At 37.6% G+C, this 21,945-nt stretch overlaps 1 protein-coding gene across 8 annotated transcripts in view; it reads right to left on the bottom strand.

Moving 5' to 3' along the window:
- The window catches only part of unc5db (unc-5 netrin receptor Db), a 220,024-nt gene that overhangs the window by 18,996 nt on the left and 179,083 nt on the right, over positions 1–21,945 (bottom strand). For 6 of the 8 annotated variants that reach the window (XM_079605688.1, XM_079605687.1, XM_079605682.1 and 3 more), the window contains 7 exons: positions 15,859–16,039; positions 14,526–14,693; positions 12,074–12,238; positions 10,159–10,194; positions 7,463–7,648; positions 3,059–3,415; positions 2,128–2,212 (listed from right to left, as the gene is read on the bottom strand). In XM_079605688.1, coding sequence (XP_079461814.1) covers positions 2,128–2,212; positions 3,059–3,415; positions 7,463–7,648; positions 10,159–10,194; positions 12,074–12,238; positions 14,526–14,693; positions 15,859–16,039 — 1,178 coding nt within the window. The remainder of the gene's footprint in view (positions 1–2,127; positions 2,213–3,058; positions 3,416–7,462; positions 7,649–10,158; positions 10,195–12,073; positions 12,239–14,525; positions 14,694–15,858; positions 16,040–21,945) is intronic. The other 2 variants (XM_079605683.1, XM_079605685.1) reach the window with 1 other exon arrangement.

The raw sequence follows: 21,945 nt of genomic DNA, 5'->3' as shown, positions 1-21,945 counted from the left end.
AATCAACTGTTCCATTCTAGATCTTTTTTATAAGCTACAAACCATAAAGAAAAACCAGACCTAAAACAGAAACATTTCAAAATCATTATTATTAGTAGTAATAATAGTAACTGTTGCAAGATACAGCTGGAACCCAGGCACCGACAATTTTGCGAAATGATATTACGTTGCTTCTTGCACATTTCACAACACTTTCAAAGTGAAATATCCAGTGAATGGCGCTAAAAGTGTGTTTAGTTTTATCCAAACAGATTGGGGTCAATGATGTTTGCTGTACGTATTAATTCGGAAATGAAAAGTCGGGTGAGAGGCGTTCAACGATTAATGCTCTCTATATTGTGCAAGGAATCGTGTGAATAGGAGTCTTTATTAATCGATAATCTGCCCCTTGCCGTAATCATAATTTGTGTAAAAAGGAATATGAGTTGTTGCCGTTTTATTGCCTATTTTCAATTGGAAATTGCAGTGAATTGTATGAAAAGGTATGTTTTGGGAGTTTTGCACACCTGGAAAGTGATCTTGAGAAATCACAACCCATTCCATGATATGATGGAGCAATCACCTCATGTGTACATAATTTACATAATTTGTGAAAAATGCTATTAATTTATTTATTTTTAAGTAAAACTATTTTTTAGTGTGGATAAACTTACAGAATGCAACTCAAGCTTCAGTCTAAATCGGTGATCTGCCACAGATGTGGTGAACAATGACTCATAACGTCCTCATTTTACACTCCTTAGTTGTAACCGTTTCCTCCATCATCCTGTGCCGTTATGAAGATGTATTCAGTCAGAGCAATAACAGTTGCCAGTTGTGTTAGATCTCCTTCAGGTTTTGGCAGAGTGCAACAGACATATTGTCTCCAGAGACACATCAAGACTCACGCAGGCTCATTACCTTTACATGCTGAGAATACATAATACACAACGTGTCAAAATGTTAGACCTTCAGAAACTCTCAAGTAAGTTTTATGAGGAAACAGCCAGATGGGGGCGTAGACCATAACCTATATATGCCAAAACATCTCCCATAAAATGATCACTCAATGATCAGGATAAAAAAGATTCACTTCTGTGAACTTCATGTTTGACATGACAAAGGAAAATCAAGTCATAATCAGACTTAAGCTTTTCAAAGAAAAGAGTTCAATAACTCATGAAGTCAGAATCCTGCTTGTTTGACGTGTATGACATGACACGTTCCAGTGTGAAGTCAGACTACATCTCTAATATTCATAATCAGATCTCACTTTAAGGTAAGAGAGTCTTGACGATAAAAGTCAACTGATATGTTCATCCTGTATTAATTTGTTCCAAGTAATGGTATTTCTTCCTATAATACAGACACCATCCCAGTACCAAAAAGCACAAACATATAACGCCATCTGCAATGTGTGTATGTCAATGTATCTGAAATGTTCATTTACCAAATGTTTATCTATTCATCTGTGTTACCATTTAAAGCTGTAGCACCTGACAAGCATGTAACCATTCAAAGCAGTACTGCAAATAAACCCCAATAAACCACTGCATAAACTAGACTTAATGCTGATTTTATGATACACAATACATTAACAACATAGTCACATTTTAGCAGTTCTCTCCCACATATGTAGCTATTCTAACTGCACCTTTTCCATCAGTGGTATATGTAGCAAAGTGATTATTGTCTTTCTGACAGCAAAAAAACATTGTAAAATATTGTATTACGGTATGTCCTTGAAAGACAATAGTAAATACATGGAAGCTGAAATCAAACACAAACATATTTCTTCAAATTACCTAATATGAATTAAAAGAATGTGTTTTTTTCAACGAAGTATTCAGAAACTCTATGAACATAGCCCTAAACTATTTTGCTAATCTTGTTTAGTTTTTTTTACTTTTTATCCAAGTCTCTTATTTGGCATGAGTGGATTATATAAATTGAAATAGGTCCATAGCTTGAACATATCTGTGTCGAGACTGTTTATTGTATAATGCTGGGCCTTGTTAAAAGTTTCTTGAACAACAAAAATTGGAATTAAAAAAAAAAAAACTTTTTTATCTGAACTGTTAAGAAGGAATGCTAATACTTACACAAAAAATATGAAAGAAATACAGATATGCCAGTCTACAGTCTTACCTAGACTCCCCCTGATTTATGAGCATGTACATTTCCCAAGAGGTGTCATCAGCAATCGCCCCATGAGGTACCAGCAAGCTCACTCCTAGAAAACCAACACCGTAAACATCAACACTGAGATACCATTTATGTGCAGCTACACAATACACATTTATTCCTATATTACATTCAATTATAGTCAATATGAGATTCATTCATATGCTAAATAGCTTTTAATGCCAAAAATTATACCATGTCCTTATATTTACAAATTAAAATGTGTAAATTTGATTACAACCTTGTGAAAGGTGAATATGTAAAAGATTCTCTCAGCAGCTGAACTGCATATTTAATGTGTTTAAAATACAAAAACTTTGTAATCCTCTTCCTCATCTATCCTAATTTATTACAGTAAACCTATATATAATACAAATACATATGTACTTAAATAACAATAGTTGTTTTTATGCAGTCTGAATTTATTTTCCTCACTTCCCTCATGCACACATACAAGTAAAAATAACAATAATTGTGATTTTATGTAAAATATTAAAATCGTCACAATCTACTACTCTCTTGGTCTGTGCAGTTTCCTTGAATTTGATGTGAGACAGTGTTTTTCTTTGGCCCTAAAAACCCTTCAACATAAGGACCCTAGAGAGTGGGTTCAGTGAATTGTTGACCTTTACAAGCATTAGCCAAAAAGAACATTTGCTTGTGGTGCACTTATTAGATGCAAAACAATGATTAGAGAAAACACATATTTCACCTACTGTTCACAGTTACCAAAGCCATTGTTGTGTGGGCTTGGAAGGGAATTAGTGTGAGTAAATGACAGTATTTTCATATTGGGTGAACTCTCCATCCAATTTGTAGCTGTAGCTTTCCTGTACCTCCTATCTTGGTCATCATTGCATAAAAATAAAACACAAAAAAACATACTTTCTCTCACCTGCATTTGGAATGACCAATCGGCCACCCAGGTGCCCAAACACTGCGCTTGTTTTCAACCGAGTCTTCCCGGGTGTGTGAAGTCCATTAGGAGCAATCAGGGTCGTCTTCTTTCCTTCTACTGTGCTGTAGTTTGGGTGAAGGTTAGCAGGGAGGGTCTCCAGGTGGGTTTTCACATGGTACTCGGCCCGATCCGCCACACCTAGCGAAACCATAAAGGAGCTCTGAACTTTGACCTTGTCTGGCAGGGGGTCAAAGAGCTCTTTGTCTATGGAGTCCTGAAAGCAGATTGGACCACTGTACGTCTGGCCGACAGTTATATCGGGCTGCATGGAGGAATTCAGCAGAAGTGGATTGCCTGGGGAGATGAAAAGGCAAGTTTTTGATATTTTGGGAGTTTTGTTGATACAGGTAAAAAGAAAAGAATACGGTTAGATGGGGTCTTGACATGCCAACTCCAGTGCAACAGACCATGGCTTAAAAATCGAGGCGTGCAACAGAAAAGGATTAAATATTTAATTTACTGTTTTGGCATAAATATTCATTCTAAGAGTGCTGGAAAAAGGCGAAAAAAATTATCTTGAAGAATACGAAAAGTGAAAAGGACAATTTTAAGTATGTGAGAAAAGTAAATGCTCTGGCACCAACTAAATTATTTAGTTAGGTTAGTTTATTTTTTTACTATTCAATTCTTGGCCCTTCAAAATCTAACCACCTTAAACGTGGTTCTGAATGAGTATAGATTTTAAATTCCATATGTTTCTAATATGTTACAGTCCATTTTATGACCCAGTTCGTTTTCTGGCTTCCATGGCAGCAATAAGCTGTGTTTTCCAACAACTGGCAACCCGGGGTGTCAAAATACTAATGGGTAAATTGGCAGTAGGCAGGATTACACAGACCAAAACAAATACAGACATTCTGACATGGAACGCACATTTCAAAGTAGAGGCTGTAGTATTGTTTTTGAGAGAAAGAGGTAAACTTTAGCCTGGCAAGCCAGACCTACATCAAGATGTTAGGTCTGGCAACTCACCATTGGGGTGGCTCAATCCGAGGGGATGGATAAACGATTGTATTTCAAATTTCCTCTGCAAGCAATAAGGTTAGCGCTAAAACCAACCAGAGCAACACTTCTTCCTTTTTTAAGAATGACTCAAGAGCCGTTCTTTGCTCTTTTCTCAAAGAGAAACTCCAAGTCCTCCAGAGTCGTGGCCAAAGCCGATTCAAAAGGCCGCTGTTCGCCAGCAGCAGCAGCCATTCTTTGTTTTCAAGTGGCAGGGAACCGTCGCAACTCTGTCGTCATTATGTTAAGCCCGCCCCACCTACTCTATACACGATGTGATTGGCCTGACCCAATTTAGGTTTTTCCAGCTCGAAAGTCAACGGAGAGTTGCGAGACTACCCTGGCTACAAAATACATTTTGCTGCCGCTAGGGTGCGTCTAGATTTCTAGGCTACGTAAACTTAGCATGTTTCCTAAATATCTGCAAACAAATGCCATTTTTATGCTTTAGCACAGTCAAAGAAAATGACATACAGCACCTTTAATTAAACAAGTAGTCTGTTGAGCTGCGTGTTTCTAAACTACTTTAGAGCACAAAACTTTGGAATTTTAGATTATGCAAACTGACCTGAACAGCTTATATATACATGTGTTTTTAGACCTTTATCATCAAAGATAAACTGCAGACCCTTTCGCTAGCATTCAGCTTAGTTGCTGCAATGTTATTTGACTACTAGTCAGAGTAGATTGTTCATGGCAACCGTTGCTTTCATGCATTGATTGATGTTAACAGTCACATCCTTAAATGGCTTGTCATCACCCATTACCACAGTTAGCATTGGTTCGCCAGTGGCATCATTAGGGATTTGCGCTTTCGCATAAAATTAATTCATTAAGTGAGAGAGCAACTAAATGGAGACAAAGATATATGAAGTATGCCTAAGTGACCTTTTTGTTTTTCCAAGTTTTTAAATCTGTCGCCTCCCAGCTTGGGCTCAGAACAGCTCTTGGAAGGGGGTCTTCATCTCTCGCTGTTACTCTCTCACCTTTTCCAGTCCGAAGCAGACACACACCATCACAGAGCCCCCACGATTCATCCCGGTGCCAAAGTACCTCTAACATTTGAGTCACTTAGTCCTTGCTGGCCAGCTGCTGCACAGTGAGGGGTGAGAGGCAGGAGGCTAATGGGTCTTTATTTTTAGGAAAATCGTTAATTACCCCTGTATGGGCTGATCGGTGTCAGGCATTTGGGATATTTCTAGTCGTCATGCTTGGGCAGGTCAAGGTTTTGTTATAGACTGACACGAGGTTTGTATTATAAATTTGACTGGCCTACAAAGTTCTAAGGTGTCAGGATGGGACAAATTATGGTGGAAAATTGCTGAAATATGCTGCTGCATACTCACATTTGGGATTATGAAAACTTATTCATTACCTTTTAAAGAGTTTATTCACCTGAAAATGAAAGTTGTCTCATCATTTACTCTCCCTCATGTTGCTCCAAACCTTTATGACAGTCTTTCTTCTGTAGAAAATATTGTGAAGAATATTTCCACTGTTTTTGTCCATACAATAAAAGTCAATGGGTCTTGTCCAAAATAATATTGGACCACAATGACATTTCTCAAATTATCATATTTTGTGTTTCACTGAAGAAAGTAATTAATGCAGGTTTGGACTGACATGAGGGTGAGTGAATGATGGCCAATTTTATTTAATTATTCTCTTTGACCGCTACCTATAGAAGAGAACTGAACCAGATTTACCAGACATATAAAGAGATTACAACATATTAAATGGTTCAAATTCTTAAATTCTCACCCACAACAAATTGGTTTCCACCCCCCCTGAATCTCTTCAGAAGAAGGATATGATCAGTGTGTGGCAGAACATCTTTAAAATGGCAGTGAAATGAAAGGACGAGAAAGCAGGATGATAGGAGTTAATGAAACATGGTGTGGCATGTAGTGGACACCTTGCAGAGAAAGATCTGGAATTAGAGTCGTGATTAAAATGACTCAGTGGCTGAGATTTCAAGAGCAGACAGACGGGCAAAGGTCTGGAGTCTCACACTGTTACCTGTGATTTAAAGAGTCAGCTGGAATACTTCAGAAGCTTTATTATAATTAGACACACTGAGAAAACTGCAACAGATATCATGTAGTGAGACGACTTGAAAGGAAAATACAACGCATAATGAATAACACCTACCTTATAAGAAATAATACAATTAAAAATTTAATCAAATGCGCTACAATTTGGAACTTTTAAATGTTTAAAATGTTTAGTGAATAACTGTTTAGTGAAGCTTATACTTTCTCATTCTACATCCCACATCCTTAAATGAGCATCCAACATGTTCTCTTTTTTATTGCATGGGGTTTGGTCTTTCCTGCGAGCGCTGATGGGAACCGGATTGGCTGTTGGAATAGGGCACAGCGGGAGGCTGGGAGAAAGTTGGCCTTTTTAAATAGGATTGATGACCTGACAGATGCGGCTCAGCTGAGCCTTGATCCCCCTCTTTCCTGTTGCATGGAAAAGGAGGGTGTTGCCATCCCAGGCCTTGAGCACAATAAACACAAGCTGCTAGTCGTGGCTTTCACCGTGCTGTCACAAGCAGCCAGGATTGATTACCCTGTGGGGCGATGGCTATCACTTTCTCTGACCCAGAAGCGTCAGCGGCGGTAATATGGACGCGTGTAGCGGAACCAAATGTGGTTCAAACGACTGTAGACGTGGTCTTATCTACAAAAGTTATCGGCACAGCTGACAAAAAGGCAGAATTTAAGTTAGCGTAGCATGCCTTAGCGTGACTTTTTTGGTGAGAATGTATTTGGTCAGGGGAAGCAGTTTGTGTGAGTAAAAAGATAATTTATCTTAGTGTTTTACTGTGAAATAAAAGCATATGAGCATATACAGTGCATCCGGAAAGTGTTCACAGTGCTTCACTTTTTCCACATTTTGTTATGTTACAGCCTTATTCCAAAATGGACTAAATTCATTATTTTCCTCTAAATTTTACAAACACCCCATAATACTTATGTACATGTGATTTTTTATTTGTAATAAATTTGCAAAGATTTCAAACAAACTTCTTTCACTTTGTCATTATGGGGTATTGTTTGTAGAATTTTGAGGAAAATAAGCAATTTAATCCATTTTCCAATAAGGCTGTAACATAACAAAATGTGGAAAAAGTGAAGCGCTGTGAATACTTTACGGATGCACTGTATCTCGTGGATTGTGTGTCTGTATGCTTTTACGAGCAATTTCTTTATTTGTAATTATTAAAAATTCATTATGGCTTAGCCTATTACTGTGACTATCGGCGCATGAACTTCAGAATCACAATAAATCAATTAATCTAACCGAAGCACTTTATCTACAATGAACTCTTACCCTGTCTGGTGGTTTTGAAGTTGAAGGACTGGAAGCCCCCAGCAAGAGCAGATGAGTCAATGACATCCACTCCGTACTCGCTCTGACTCTTCCTGTAGAGGGTGATGGCCACGATGAGGACGACCACAGCGATCACCCCCGCAGCCAGACCAGAGTACAGCGCAACATCAATAGAGTTCTCCATGCCTGGGACACAGCCAGAAACACACACAACACATACTTAGGCTCCATGGGAAAACTATTATATATTGTGGAAATAATTTATGAAAATATGCCAAATAGCACACATTTGATCAGGAAGTTCTTAATTTAAATAAATATCTGTGCAAAGCATGTGAGCTCCCTTACATAAATTATTATTATTATTAAATATTTTAAAAAGCAATCTTTAATATAATATAATATTCTTTATTATTATTTGTATTATTACTAAATTTGCTATGATATGTGAAAAATAAGATTGAGACATAAATATGCTGTTCCCACTGAAAACTATATACTATGGTAAGGCATTATAATGAGGTGGGTCACGGTATGATGATAGCTCCCTTAAAGGGATTGGAATTTAATCTATTTCATGCACCATAAGAATAGATTAGGAATAGATTGAAATGAGGCATTTTGGATTTATAGACTTAAAGGTACAAAGTTACTTGGAGATAATGAGGGATTTTATTTTATTTTTACCGTTTTTTATCTCTTTTATTTATTTTAAATATTTTATTTTAATTATTATTATGCATTAGAAGTTACTGTTTTATTTGTGAAGGAGTTGGCTGGTTATAGCCACTCCCACTGGTTTACCAGCTGTTTTGGAATATTTTGTTGTTTCATCTGATATTTACCTCTCATGTATCCAATGAGCACCAGTAGCTACGTGTTTATACCCCTGTAGCATTCACAGTTGCCTCGTTTATTTACAAGTTTGATGATAAGTAATATTTTATAATATTTCATAATTATGTTTAAATAATTTTAAGATTTTAAAATCGTTCTGCATCTTTTTTATACTACTACTATTATATGGTGTTATGAAATATTAAAATAAGAAATGGTTCATTGAATAGTTTTGTAGATTTGTGCAAGATAAATGTTTCACAGTGCCATAAAATAAAATAAAAAATATAAAATTATTATTATGAATACTTATATGATGAAATGTTTAAAAAAGATAAAGTTTGTGTAATAGTTGTGTAGATTTTTGTGTGAAATGTTTTCACGGCACCGGAACAAAATACATTTTGGTAACAGGGAAACATTTAAAGCCGTCACGCCTGGTCATTGTGGTTAGGCTTGCAAATCTTTTAGACACCTGTGCAAATGGAACAGGTGCAATATGCACATGTTTAGCAGTGTATAAAGATATGGTTGGCACGTGAGGGCAGTTTGGGAGGTGTGAATTACAGGGCTCTTACTACTTTAATAACTGGCAGGGTGGTGTGCCAACACCCCACGCAATGATACATCTGTTCAGCTGGCATCTATAGCACTGGCCCAAGTGACCTCTGCAGCAGGAGGGTTGGGCGGACCGAACTCGCCAGATCACAAAGGACACAGAGGACATTAATCATGCCGTGAGAGGAAGAATATGTTTTTAAAACTACAGCACTGCATTTCAAATATCCTGACACACTACATAAAGTTGAACAGGATTACATGCTTTAAGCTGGAAACAAGTTTCTGTCCAAGGGTAAAGGTGAATTAATTGCAAGTCCATCATGCAACAAATTTAATAGATTTAATTAGAAGCATTATAAACCCAGCTCACACATCAATGCACACGGAAGAGTCTCAGAGCCATAGCACTGTAACAATGCAGAAGCACCTGGTGCTAATACATATTTAAAATGATGTTGTGCAAAGTGCCTCAATATGGTTAAAATAATACACGGGAGAAATGAAGACATAATATGCTTGACGAGGTGAGTTAATATTCAATGATTACACCTCGTTGCTTCCTCTAAATATAGCACATGTTCGAACGCCACATCCAATCACTCACTCTCTCTAATCTGAAAGGACACAATACATTGCCTAGCACTTTGAAATTCTGCGAAATGGATAATCCGGACAAGTTGATAAGGACACCTGCAAAATATTTAGGATCCCTTAATCAGTGACTTTGACTTGTTTTCCAGATAAATTCAGCTGAGAAGAATATTGCTGTAGGGTAAAAAGACTCGTTTTTAGATCAAATATTCTGAATCTCTAAAATAATAATAATAATAATAATAATACAGAACTTACCAAATTGATTTTATTGTTCCACTACCAGTTTTCTCCCCAATTATTTTATGAATAAACCAAAAACATTTTTACTTGACTTTTCTATTATAAATGTATTATTTGATTTCATATTCTCTAACAACCCTTTTTGCCGTACATAAACACTTATTTCTCAACTTTTTTTGCTGTGGGTGCTTTAATTGGTTTGTAATTTCCATACTAAAATTAAAATTTTAGAGACAGATTGTATTCTTGCCAATTAATCTTCTGCATCTTTTTTCCACTTTGCTGCGAATGACACCTGTTGTCAGCATAATGATACAGGGTAACCAAGCGTAGAAGCGAACAGACATTTGAGGGGATTGAGCATATAAAAAAATATAAAAAAAAATAAGCTTTCCACAAATTTGAATTTCAAAAAAGGAAATTTAAGATAGTTTACTTAAGAATTCACATGGAGGAGAACTCACTCTGAGGCTTGACATCATGCATCAGCTTCCCATCTGCTGGGGAAAAGAGAACAACAAAAATAAAGAAATAAAGGGAAAAAAGTGGGAGATAGAATTACAGTCTATCCCTGTAATGCCCGATTTTGGGCTGTCCCAGATGAAAGATGACCAATAGTGGGATTTATGTGGCTGTGGCTCCTCAACGATGGTACAGTAAGAGAGGTTCAAGGATGCTCGTTGTCACGGTCATGTGACCAAAGATAGCCTGCGATCATTTTCTGACAGTGATTGCTGCTACGACCTACGTCTACTGACTAGCCAATAAAAATGCAACATGAAATGGCGTATTGTTAAACGTGACATGGCGCTAAAACTTAAAACCACTTACCTCAAGCCCCATTTACAAAATTGCCATGACAAGTTGTCCTCTTTTCCCTAACAATGATCGCATCCTTATTCTATTATTTTGCGGAAATAAAATACCCAAACAAAATACCAAAACCAAACAGTGTGATTCATCTCGCACTATTTGTTAGCGCATGCTGCTGACATTTTATTCTCCTATTCTAACTGGCGTCGTAGACTACGATTCAATAGGTGTCTTCATCATACAGTCTACATACATGTCGTACCCAAGTTTCTTAGATTCATGTCGTACAGTGATCTGTAATGATCTTATAGGATTGCCGAAATCGCACAGTCTGTAGCAGGCATTATACTTTTAACAAATGCGCTGTCTGATTCACATCATGGGTCGATGTCCAACTGCAGGCTATGCCAACATCAGCTGTGGATACTGTTGCTTGGCATCGTTGCCATGGGAAGCTACTGGCAGATGGTTTTGGATCACTTAGGCTGCATGATGTTTCCATCCTTCATTAAGAAGGAGAAATCAGAGAGGGTTCTCATCATAATAGCTATGAGGGAGATATTGAGAGGGATGATGTCGTCACTTTCATCCATTTTTAGCAGACAATTATCACAGTTCCTAAAACATCACAATTCACACACTTCAGCTTTGCGATGAGTGTCAAGATCTAATCGAGCAATAGCATGACCAACATATGTGACCTGATCCAGCAAAATGAGTCACAGTGACCCAAAATTCAAAATTTCAATTTTGGTATTAATGGAAAGAGGAGACTATAAGCTTTCAAATGATATCCTACTAAAAGTCAATGGTTGTAAAGATATACACATTTGAATTATGGCCGTCTGCCTTATTTTTCCAATTGAAAACCTGAGAAAATCGGTTTTAAAGTTTTTGCCCGTTTTTTGTTGATATCTTTCAAAATCCATTGCATTTAAAGGGATAAACTATTTATTTAACAGCTTAATTTGACCAAAGACATAAATATATAACACGACATTTCTCAAATTAATAATATTAAATATTTCTGAGGAGATCTGCTAGCTTGTTTACACAGAGCGCTACGAGTCTGACGGGAGGCTGGCTGGACCAATCGCGTGCCGGTCAGTCGAAACGGGGCTTCCCATTGACAAATGATCAGCGTTTGTGTACATTTCTAAGCATTTTGATTGGTTCTATACAACGTGTAACATTTGCAGAGCAGAGATAGTGACGCTTCAGGGGATACCCGGGAAATGCTCAGAGGTGACGAGAGGAGTTGAAAGCAATTTTCATTTCCAGCGAATTTAGTAAAACTTTCTAAACTTTAATAGTCATTTAAATACCTTTACTCAATTATCTGGACTACGAAACTTTGGGAGATTATTTTTGAATGTCTGTTCTTTGAAATTAGCACACACAAAAAAAAATCTATTATTTAATTGTTTTTCTTCATAATCGGCCCATATCTTAAAATGGAACGTTGCGACTTCCGACTCATTTCGCCAGAGCGGGTCACATATGATGATGATGTCATTGATTAAATTACAGTGTTTATGACACATTACGGCATCAGCACACACTCACTCTGCGTACACAGACCCCCTGTGCAGTTTTCCATGCCTTGACCTTCTCCCTCACACATCTTGCCTCTGTGACGGGGCGGGGGAGCGTTGCACTCCCTCCATCGCTGCCTCTCACACTGCGCGCTACACATCGTCCACTCGCTCCACTCCTCCCAGACTCCATCCACTGCAGAGCACACAACAGGGTTGCCGTTTAAGGAAGGTGAACAGCTGCTCTGTGCATTAACTGCACTCTGCAAGGAACTTATGAGATTTCTAGAGACTTCATAAACTTAATTAAAAGTGTTTTAATAGTTCAATTCTTGACCACAATGGCAGGGTTACATGCATTACATCAGCATATTTTCAGCCAATTGATCAAATTCTTAATAATACCTTTAGCTCCTCAGTTACAGTTTTAATCTGTTCTTCATCTTTTTTTCAAGCCACATAAACACAAATTATTGTTTAAAGCTGCAGTCCGGCACTTTTTTGTGTTTAAAAATATCAAAAAAGACATTTTTGAAAAAAAACGTAACCAGCCAGTGTTCAAAACGATCTGCTTGCCTTACCTCGATTCAAAACGGTAAGCTTGTAATAATGATTTTAATTCCAGTGGTACTGGTGGATTTCCGCGGGAATTTCGAGCATGTCTTTGCGTCATTACGTCACTTCTGTACACATAGAGAAGGAGTCCCCGGCTATCCGCCATACCCGACTTGGTATGGCGGATCCCGAAAGTTTAAAGCGACAATCACCAGTGACAACTGGAGATTCACCAGTTGTAAAACACAAAGACTTCGGACTTCAGATTGGCTACAGAAAAAATATATTTTTCACGTTTTGACGTGATATAAGCAATCGTTAGATTTGATCAGCATGGTACCCTACTGCAATGCTTCCCCCCACCCCCCGAATTTGGTCAGAACAAAAGTGAATGTTACTTACTTGTTCAGATGACATTTTCCGATGAAAATTCTAATGTTGACACTTTCAAAAAGTATACTCTGAGATGATTGCTGATGAAAGTACAATATCCACAGCGACGCGGCAGCCTCAATACATTGTGTTCATCCGCGCTGTTTCATGCCGATTTACTACCCACGCACAGTTAATAATTCCGCGAATAACTGCAATTGCAGATTTCGAACAGAGATGGCGACAAAGAGGAAAAACGACGGACTGCAGCTTTAAATAGTTTAAATAATGTTTGTGTTCTGAAGCTAAATATGTACACTGCTGTTTAATCATTTGGGGTCGGTAAGATTTTGTTTTTGGAAAGAAATTACTACTTTTATTTAGCATTAAACTGATTAAAAGTGATATTAGTAAAGACAATGTTACAAAAATGCATCACGGTTTCCACAAAAAACATTTTCAACTGTGAAAATAATAAATGTATTGCGCACCAAATCAGCATATTATTATAATGATTTCTAAAGGATCATGTTACACTGACACTGTAGTGACTGAAGACTTGAGTAATGATGCTAAAAATTCAGCTTTAACGTCACCGGAATATATTACATTCTAAAATAGAAAACACTTATTTATAATTATAATAATATTTCAGAATATAATTTTTTTACTGTATTCTTTATCAAATACAGCCTTGGGGAGCATAAGAGTCTTACGAACCTCACTTTTTTTGTTGCATTGTTAAGCTGAATATGTAAAGGTACTTGTGTTGCTGCTTATAAAGATGCATTTTCACAACATGTGAAGAAAGTAAATACTGTGATATTTTAATCTACCTAATTGGACAGATGAGGTTTGGTAAAGTAAGAATTTAATTATAAACAATTAATCAACAAAATATATGGAGTCATTTAATAAATTCTTCAAAAATAGTGACAACTATTTTATACAATTGCCTACTATTAACAATGGCAGAATCAAAGGACTGAATTGTTGCACCATAAGCCATTTGAGAATGCTATAAACATGTTTTCCTATTTAATTTAATTTCCATAAAAATGACTTCATTTGTTTCTTAATTGTCACCGCATACCATATATAAACTCATTTCATGATTAAGAAATAAACTAATTTAATATGTTTCACTCATTTGAAGCTTAACTGTGAACAAATTGAAATTTATTATGCAATCCAACTGTAACCATGCATCTGACCATAAAGGCAAAAATTATTTAAATATCACAAAGCCAGGCAATCAACTGAGTACAACACGAACATTAACTCTTCTAATAAAATTACACTAACTAGGGATTATTTCTTCATTCTCAGAGAGCAGGAAGTCTCGTTTACATGGATGTTGTAGATCCTCAGTAATTCCATCATAATACCCTTACTTTGAATTATTACAGGACGTAGAGGGTATTACAATGTCTGATATATTATGAATGAAAAACACAGCTCTTACGTGCTACACTGACACTAAAAACTACTGTGAGTTTGGATGCTGGAAGACAAGCAGCACCTCAGGGTTGTGTTGGGGTTGAAGAGAATCTGACCTGGGCAGAGAGCATTGCAGGTGATCTTCTGCACAGACATGCCCTCACAGAACGCTCCTCCGTTCAGAGGAGCGGGGTTAGTGCAGGTCCGAGATCGCTTCTGAACTCCTCTCCCACAGTTCACGCTGCAAGAAGACCACTCAGTCCACAGAGACCAACCACCGTTCACTGCAGAGAGAGATCATCCACTGAACAACACAACAAATGAACTTAAGAGATCACCTTTTTCTCACCCTGCCAGAAGAAACACCCGGAGGACAGGATAACTAACAGGTTAAAGGAAAATCTTCACTTATATGTGTGGTTTGACTTTTTGTAGTCTAGCTTTGATATGTCTTAGCTGTACAACCAGTAATACAGGCACAACATTTTAACACCGACTTCGGTGTTAAATAGGGTTACACACAGCAGGAAAAAATAGAATGCTGAACACAAATAATAAAATACAACTAATCATATAATCGTTCATAGTTAGACTATCAAAATATACAGGGTTATCAACTTTTTGTTGACATCAAAATCCTGTCTGTCCACTTAAATTCTATACTGCAATTTGCACTTTTAGCAAGCTAGCCAGATACCGAAATGGACAGTTTGTGTGACATACACTCATTTTCGAAAACTATGCAAGGTTTAAAAAAAAGGACCCGTTGCAAAGATTACACACTGCTTCCAAACTGCTCCTTTCCAAATGTCTGCCTCAAAAACCAACACTAAACACTGCAGTAGATAACTACAGATCTGTATCTCTGCTTCCTTTCCTGTCCAAAACTCTTGAAAGATCTACCTTCAAACCATTTTTTTTTATTTTTTTTTATAGAACAACCTGATGGTAGCCAATTGGGCTTCAAAAGTGGAAATTCCCCTAAAACGGCATGACTGGTGAGAACCACAAAATTCTGCTTGATCTTTCAGCTGGCTTCGACATGGTGAATCATCCAATTCTCCTATTAGTCCTGTCAAATGGGGTATCACTGGTAGTGTTCTTCATTAGTTTGAATCAAATCAACAAACTCCTAAAGTAAGCTAATGATTGCTTATGTGAAAACTGGATTACAGATTGTATTATTTAATTTCTTCCGTACTTTGAGTGTCAATAATAATGATTATAATAATAATAATAATAATAATAGTATACATATACACATGTACTATATAGAAAATCATGGGGGTGAATAAATAATAAAGACAATTTTCACTTTTGGATCGCTTAAATGGGGTGACCAACTTAATGACTTCACAGTGCTGTCGCAAGCAGAAAGCCATTCAGCAGTATTTTTAGCAAAGCTGAGACAGAACAATAAGTCAATAAAGCATATCGGTGTCATCTTACCAAACACAACTACAGTAGCTGTAGCACTGCGTCGTTTTGCGACTATGTTACTGGCGAGGCAGGTGTAGTTGGCGGAGTCAGAGAGTCTGGCTTCATTTATTATCAGATTGTGGTCAGCACGAGTGTCAATGTTGTCGTCTCCAAGGAAACTGACCGATTCTTCATTTTTCAACCACTCCACCTGACAAAAAGAAAAACATTTATTAACCAAAGCTGCAATTGGCAAAAGAGATACCAGTTTATACACTAAGAAGAATAAGAATAAGTATAGTAAACTGTAATTGGAAGCACAGTAAAATATTGGATTTAAAATAATTATGACCGCTCGTCTCACGGCACTGCACACTGCATTTATTCTAAGGAGAAATCGTTCCTTTGTCACACCACAATGAAAACTGTCGCTTAGTTTTGGCCAGTTTTTTTTCCTAGTGAGATCTGGCGACTGACAGGAAAGTAAAAAGACACAAATGGAAGGGAAAACAGCGCTGTAAAAATACAGTTACAGCACTTAAAATGTAAAAGTGCCTTTATCATGTAAAAGTGCCTTTATCATGTAAAAGTGCCTTTTTAAAAAGTCTTATTAAAGTTTAATTCCTGAAAATTCTACTCAATTACAGTAAAATTAGTATTTGCATTTTATTACTTCACACCTCTGGGAGGAACACAAGGGCTGAGACTTTTGTGTTTTGTCAGTTTCTACCTTCATAGTCACCATGAAATCAAAATGGACAATTTTTATTTCTTTACAGAATGTTGCAGTATTTATTATAAAGGATGAATCTGTGCAAATATTTATTTCTTTTTAATTCATGTGCACTCGTAATATTTAATTAAAAACGTTAACCTCCCCTACCCATCATAAAGGCATCTGTTCTCTTCATGATGTATGTCTCGGCAAAGGATGAGACTAAATATCCTCCATAACTAACTGACTGCAAACTGCCATTCAGATCTGCCTTAGTTTAGTTAGCAACGGCCAACTTCCTATGATCCAATCAATTCTAGAGGAAGAAATCCAGTCCCACCCCACATTTGTTTCTCATTCTTTAACATGACTGTGGTGAAGCAGGGCGCGATTGCTAATGAGAGAAACATTAGCGCCACACGTGAGTCATATAAAGGAATGAGGACATTTAATTCTACCGAACTACTCGCAAGTGCTAAATTAATACTCACACAGGTCAGTTTATTTGACGAATTGAACTTGTGAGATAACGCAGCGGTGTTTCACTTGGTCTACACTATCACACTAAACTGCATTTGAGGTTGTTGAAAGTTATAATGTTATTCTATGAGTTAGTTTGTCTGTATGAGACTAGCAGTAAGCTAGATCAACATTACAATAACATACTGATCATATTATAATAACATATCATCATGTTGAGCTATATAACATTGATTAGTTTTATGTACAGTTGCTCACCTGTCTAATAAAGTACATGCAAGGGTGGCGAAGTCGAAGTTTGTAACCAGTGGCGGCTGGTGAAAAATATCTTAGGTGGGGCTGTCATATTCAGCGGGTTTCAATAGTCTGGTAACCATGGGAGTATTAGGCCTACTTTCTTCCCTTGGTGTGTGTATTGTGCTTTGATGTTTATTTTGTTCTATTCCTTAACCCAGTCCCAGTGGTTCTCAAACTTTTTAGAGTTGTACCCCAAGAGGCTTTAATATCCTTCTGCGTACCCCCACTCTTCAGTCACACCTTTTTCCAGTAAGGGCCAATATTTATATGAAAAAGTCAGTAATTATTTAATGCCATAATACAAGACTGAAGCACAAAAACAAACAAATTGCACAAACTTTCCATTTGCATTTGAAATTTAACTCAAAAAGTTTAGTTACTTTCTCAGACAGATCCCTTACTTCGGTAACTGTCCATGTTGGATGTGTCCCTGTTGTTTTAAGTAATCACGGAAAGCAAAACAAGGCATTAGCATGACGCATCCAGCTAGCCAGGCCGATAGACCGCTGTCTTGATCAAGATAGGCGCGCATGAGCGCGGGCGGGCACGCGCAGCTTGGGGCGCTAACAGAAGCGCCCATAGCTGACTAGATTTGAGCTCGCTGATTGGCTACAGTTTATGTCAAACATGTATATCTTAAATCAGCAATTGGCTAAGCTGCTCCACAGACCCGCCTCTCTGGGGCGATTTCTCCAGCGCCCCAGAGCTGATGAGACGTGCACGCAGGTGGAGGAGACGTGTTGAAAAAGCAGACATTTTTAATTTCTATCATATTTTTCACATATACTGGGTGTATTTAATATCTTAAACACACAAATACTGACAATTTGTATGTATGTATTTACTTATTTATTTAATGAGTGTGGCTCATAAACTGTGGTCTGGCTCATGGGGGTGCGGCGCCCTAGCGCCCTCTATTGGTTTATTTAGCTCTCGGCATCTTGAAAACGCCACGCTGATATGGATCCTCGTTTTAGTTCTCATTTTGGCCCAAAATCTGCTTGCCATAGTCCATAATGTTTGAACGAAACAACAAAAGCGTGAGCGTGCCGCTAGGCGCAACGCAGTTGAACACATTCATTCATTCAAATTTATTTGTATAGTGCTTTTCACAATACACATTGTTTCAAAGCAGCTTTACAGAAAATGCATTTCTAAAATGTACAAAAAAAAAAAAACACATCTGTTGCCATGGTTAGTGGAAAGCGGAAGTGGCAGTGCAAGCGGAAACCAGTGATAACGCAGATATAACATCATTGACAGGCGACAAGTGAACAGGGACAAATCATTATTTAAAATAGAAATTTCTCTGAAATGAAAAATCTTTGGGAACTTTTGGAATATTGTAAGTACACAACTGCAGAAAGTATATCACACTGTGCAAGTGATTTTTGGATATTTTATTACAAAAATCTTACATATTGTAGCTTTACATATAGACTGTGACGCTGTTTTCTTCAGGAAACAAACTTTGTTGCATTATTTTTCTGTTATCTCTGTAAAGCTGCTTTGAAACAATCTGTATTGTAAAAAGCGCTAAATAAATAAATGTGACTTGACTTGACTTGACTACCTTTCTGAGCCTTGAAAGTTGCAATGACGTTGCTGCCTATGGGTGGTTCAGAAACCTCTCGGATTTCATCAAAAATATCTTAATTTGTGTTCCGAAGATGAACGAAGGTCTTACGGATTTGGGACGACATGAAGGCATGAACGACATTAATGAGAGAATTTTCATTTTAGGTGAACTACCCCTTTAAAGGGGTGATAGAATGATTGTATAGGGTATTTCACACTGTTCCTTAAGGTCTCCAAATAGGGTAACATTGGTTGAGCTGAAAATGCCCCGGTGTCTCTTTTATACGCCCTAATGCAACCCTAAGAAATAGCCCCAGAATGAAATGAGCGGTTTTCTCCCTTTTATGGTCATGAATATTTAGATGAGCTGCATGCTGATTGGTTGGTTTACAATGAGGAATCTCCAAAGCAAAGACGCAACATGCCCAATGAAGATTGGCAGCACTCACTGTGTATCTAAACTACTATTAAATAAATATTTCAATTAAACCAATTTACATATGTGGTTTCAACAACCAGATGCATTTACACTTGTCGAGTTTTGTCCTGGAATGTGGCCCAGACCTCCTCCTGATGTGGTTTGAATGATCGGATTTAAATCCGTCTCAAATGCGTTTCGGAGGGCATTTACACCTGGTCTTTTCACGATCGGATAGCTATCCAATTACAGAAAACGCATGAAGTGGCCAGGTGTAAACAGCCCCCAAGAAATCAAAATTGACAGCAGCCAAAGACTAGAGAAATACCGTTCTTTTGAAGGAGAAAATTATTTTTCAAAATGCCTCGATTCCCATTGTACCCAGTTTAAAACGTCTTCGACAAACGGCACATTTTGCCTCGTACACATTTCCATACTTTTGGAGCCAAGTTGGAGTTCCAAGTTGGAGCGTGGGGAGTTAATAAAAGTTCAGATTAATATTATTTAACATTAGCCAGTTGGCAAAGAGTTCTTAATTTTTGAACATTGTTTTGAAAATTGTTCTTCAGTTACTTAAAAGCAAAGAAAGGTAGGTCGTTTATTTACTTATTTTTGCGGTTGGATCCCATAGCGCTATATTCTCTACTCTACTCGAGCTTATGCTTCTCTGTAATGTCTGTACAATTTTTGTGGGCATGATGTTTCAGGCCTATAATAAAAGTGTACCTCTTAGTAGTGTGTGACTTCTGTGTGTTTGCGTGTAGCAGAGACCGAGCGCATCAAAGAGTGCGCGTCAGAGAGAGCTTAAAGTGATATTGATGTTGGTCTCGGGGTCGGGTTCGGGCTGAAAAATTGCAGGCGTTGTCCGGCTGGGGCCGGGTAGGGCTTGAACACCACGGGCCAGGGCATTATATCACCCCTTTAATGTTGTGTTCTGAGCAGTAACTGCAGTGATGCCCTCTTTGCCCTCTCTTCCTCGATCTCATCACAGCACTTTAAACTTTGCTCTATTCACAGATCATTTCTCAGAATCACATTAGCCCTCATGTTTATAGCTCACAGCATGCTTTAATTATTTTATAACTAACCCAGATGCATGATTACAGTAATTAAGTTCACAATGTTGCACTATGAAGCTGAAAAAACACAGTTGGTAAAGTCTTTATTAAGTAATATCAAATACTGTAAAAAACATTATTGTAATTTTAATGGTAAAAGACCATTGTAATTTTAAAAGGTAAAAATATGCTACAGTAAAAAATGTTGATACCATTTTCTTATGGTAAAGTCCTCGCAACTACAGCTGCCAGTTGTTGTTTTTTTTTTTTTATATATATATATAGTGTATTGCTGGGGGGAAAATAGCTTAGCTGGTCTCCCAATCTGGATAACTCTATTATCCAGGTATGTCTTGCTAGTTTAAGAGGGATTTTGGGCACTTTTCTGTTAGTCAGACAATGAAGACAGCTGGCCAGCCAGCTAAGACAAACAAATCACCTGGTTTAAGCTGTTTTTCAGCAGGGAGTCATACTACTTGTGTATCGAAGCAGAGAGCGCACTTCTCTAATGTATTTACTCAACTTTTCAGGGAAACTTGGGAGTTGAAATAGGCAATTAGCACACAGTGAAAGCAGAGCTCTCTGTTGAGACATTTGCCATGCTCTGCATTCTTGAGCACCACTTCCCCTCAGCCTTTGAAAAGGTGCAGAGCACAGAAACGAAGAGCAGAGGGAGAAGGAAAGAAAAAGGGGGGAAGACAGGATAGAGGAAGAGAGGCAGTGAGAAGAGGAAAGGTAGGGGACAAATACAAATTAGCTGGGTGAATGTGTGGCAGAAGATGTGAGAAATGAATGGCCTAATTGGCACATTTGTTTCAATTACAGCGTGGCTAACAGTGGCAGGGCTGACGGAGGAGTTTCCACAGTCTCAAGAGGATCTTGTGATTTCATTAGTGCCTCTATCCTGACTGATTAAGGTCCTGTTGACAGGAAGAGATCAGCCGAAGTGAAGATCTTACTATTATCACAGACACAGGGGCTATTCTGCTGTCGCCCATAAAAGTGGGACAGGAGGTCAGAGACGCTTAATGTTTTTGAACTCAGTAAAACAAGATGTCCAAAATATTTGGATCGGTTTTTGCAGGTGGTGTTTGTTTGTTTTTTACCTGTGAAGTGTGTTCATGTGTGTATGGTGGAGAAGAGGCTGTTGAAAGTGCTTCATATTTCAGCGGGGTAATTACTAAGATTAAACAGCTCTGATAGACGGCCCTCAGGGAGCAGAAATATAACGCCGCCTCACTGACTGTGAATTCAATCAAACCCACACGAGCACAACACATTGACAAGACTGACAAGCAGACACACCTACAATCACTTTTTAAATTGCTTTTGACACCGACCTTTGATATTGCAGACGGCTAAATCTGAATTTCTGCTAATGCTTTTGTTTTCATCTTTGGTAAATAATGAGCATGCAATTCAACAAACAACTTAAATATTATAAACTTGAACTATAAAATATGCTTGTGTAAATTAATTCACTTATAATTAATATTAATTTACATTCTTGATGTATTTGTTGGCTCGACGGTTCTTAATGAGTAGCTGTCCAAATGTACACACTATACTAC

The sequence above is a fragment of the Phoxinus phoxinus genome (assembly GCF_949152265.1).
Source record: "Phoxinus phoxinus genome assembly, chromosome: 3".
Taxonomy (NCBI): Eukaryota; Metazoa; Chordata; class Actinopteri; order Cypriniformes; family Leuciscidae; genus Phoxinus; species Phoxinus phoxinus.
The sequence above is the reverse complement of the archived record's forward strand: the minus strand, read 5'-3'. Positions and strand labels throughout refer to the sequence as shown.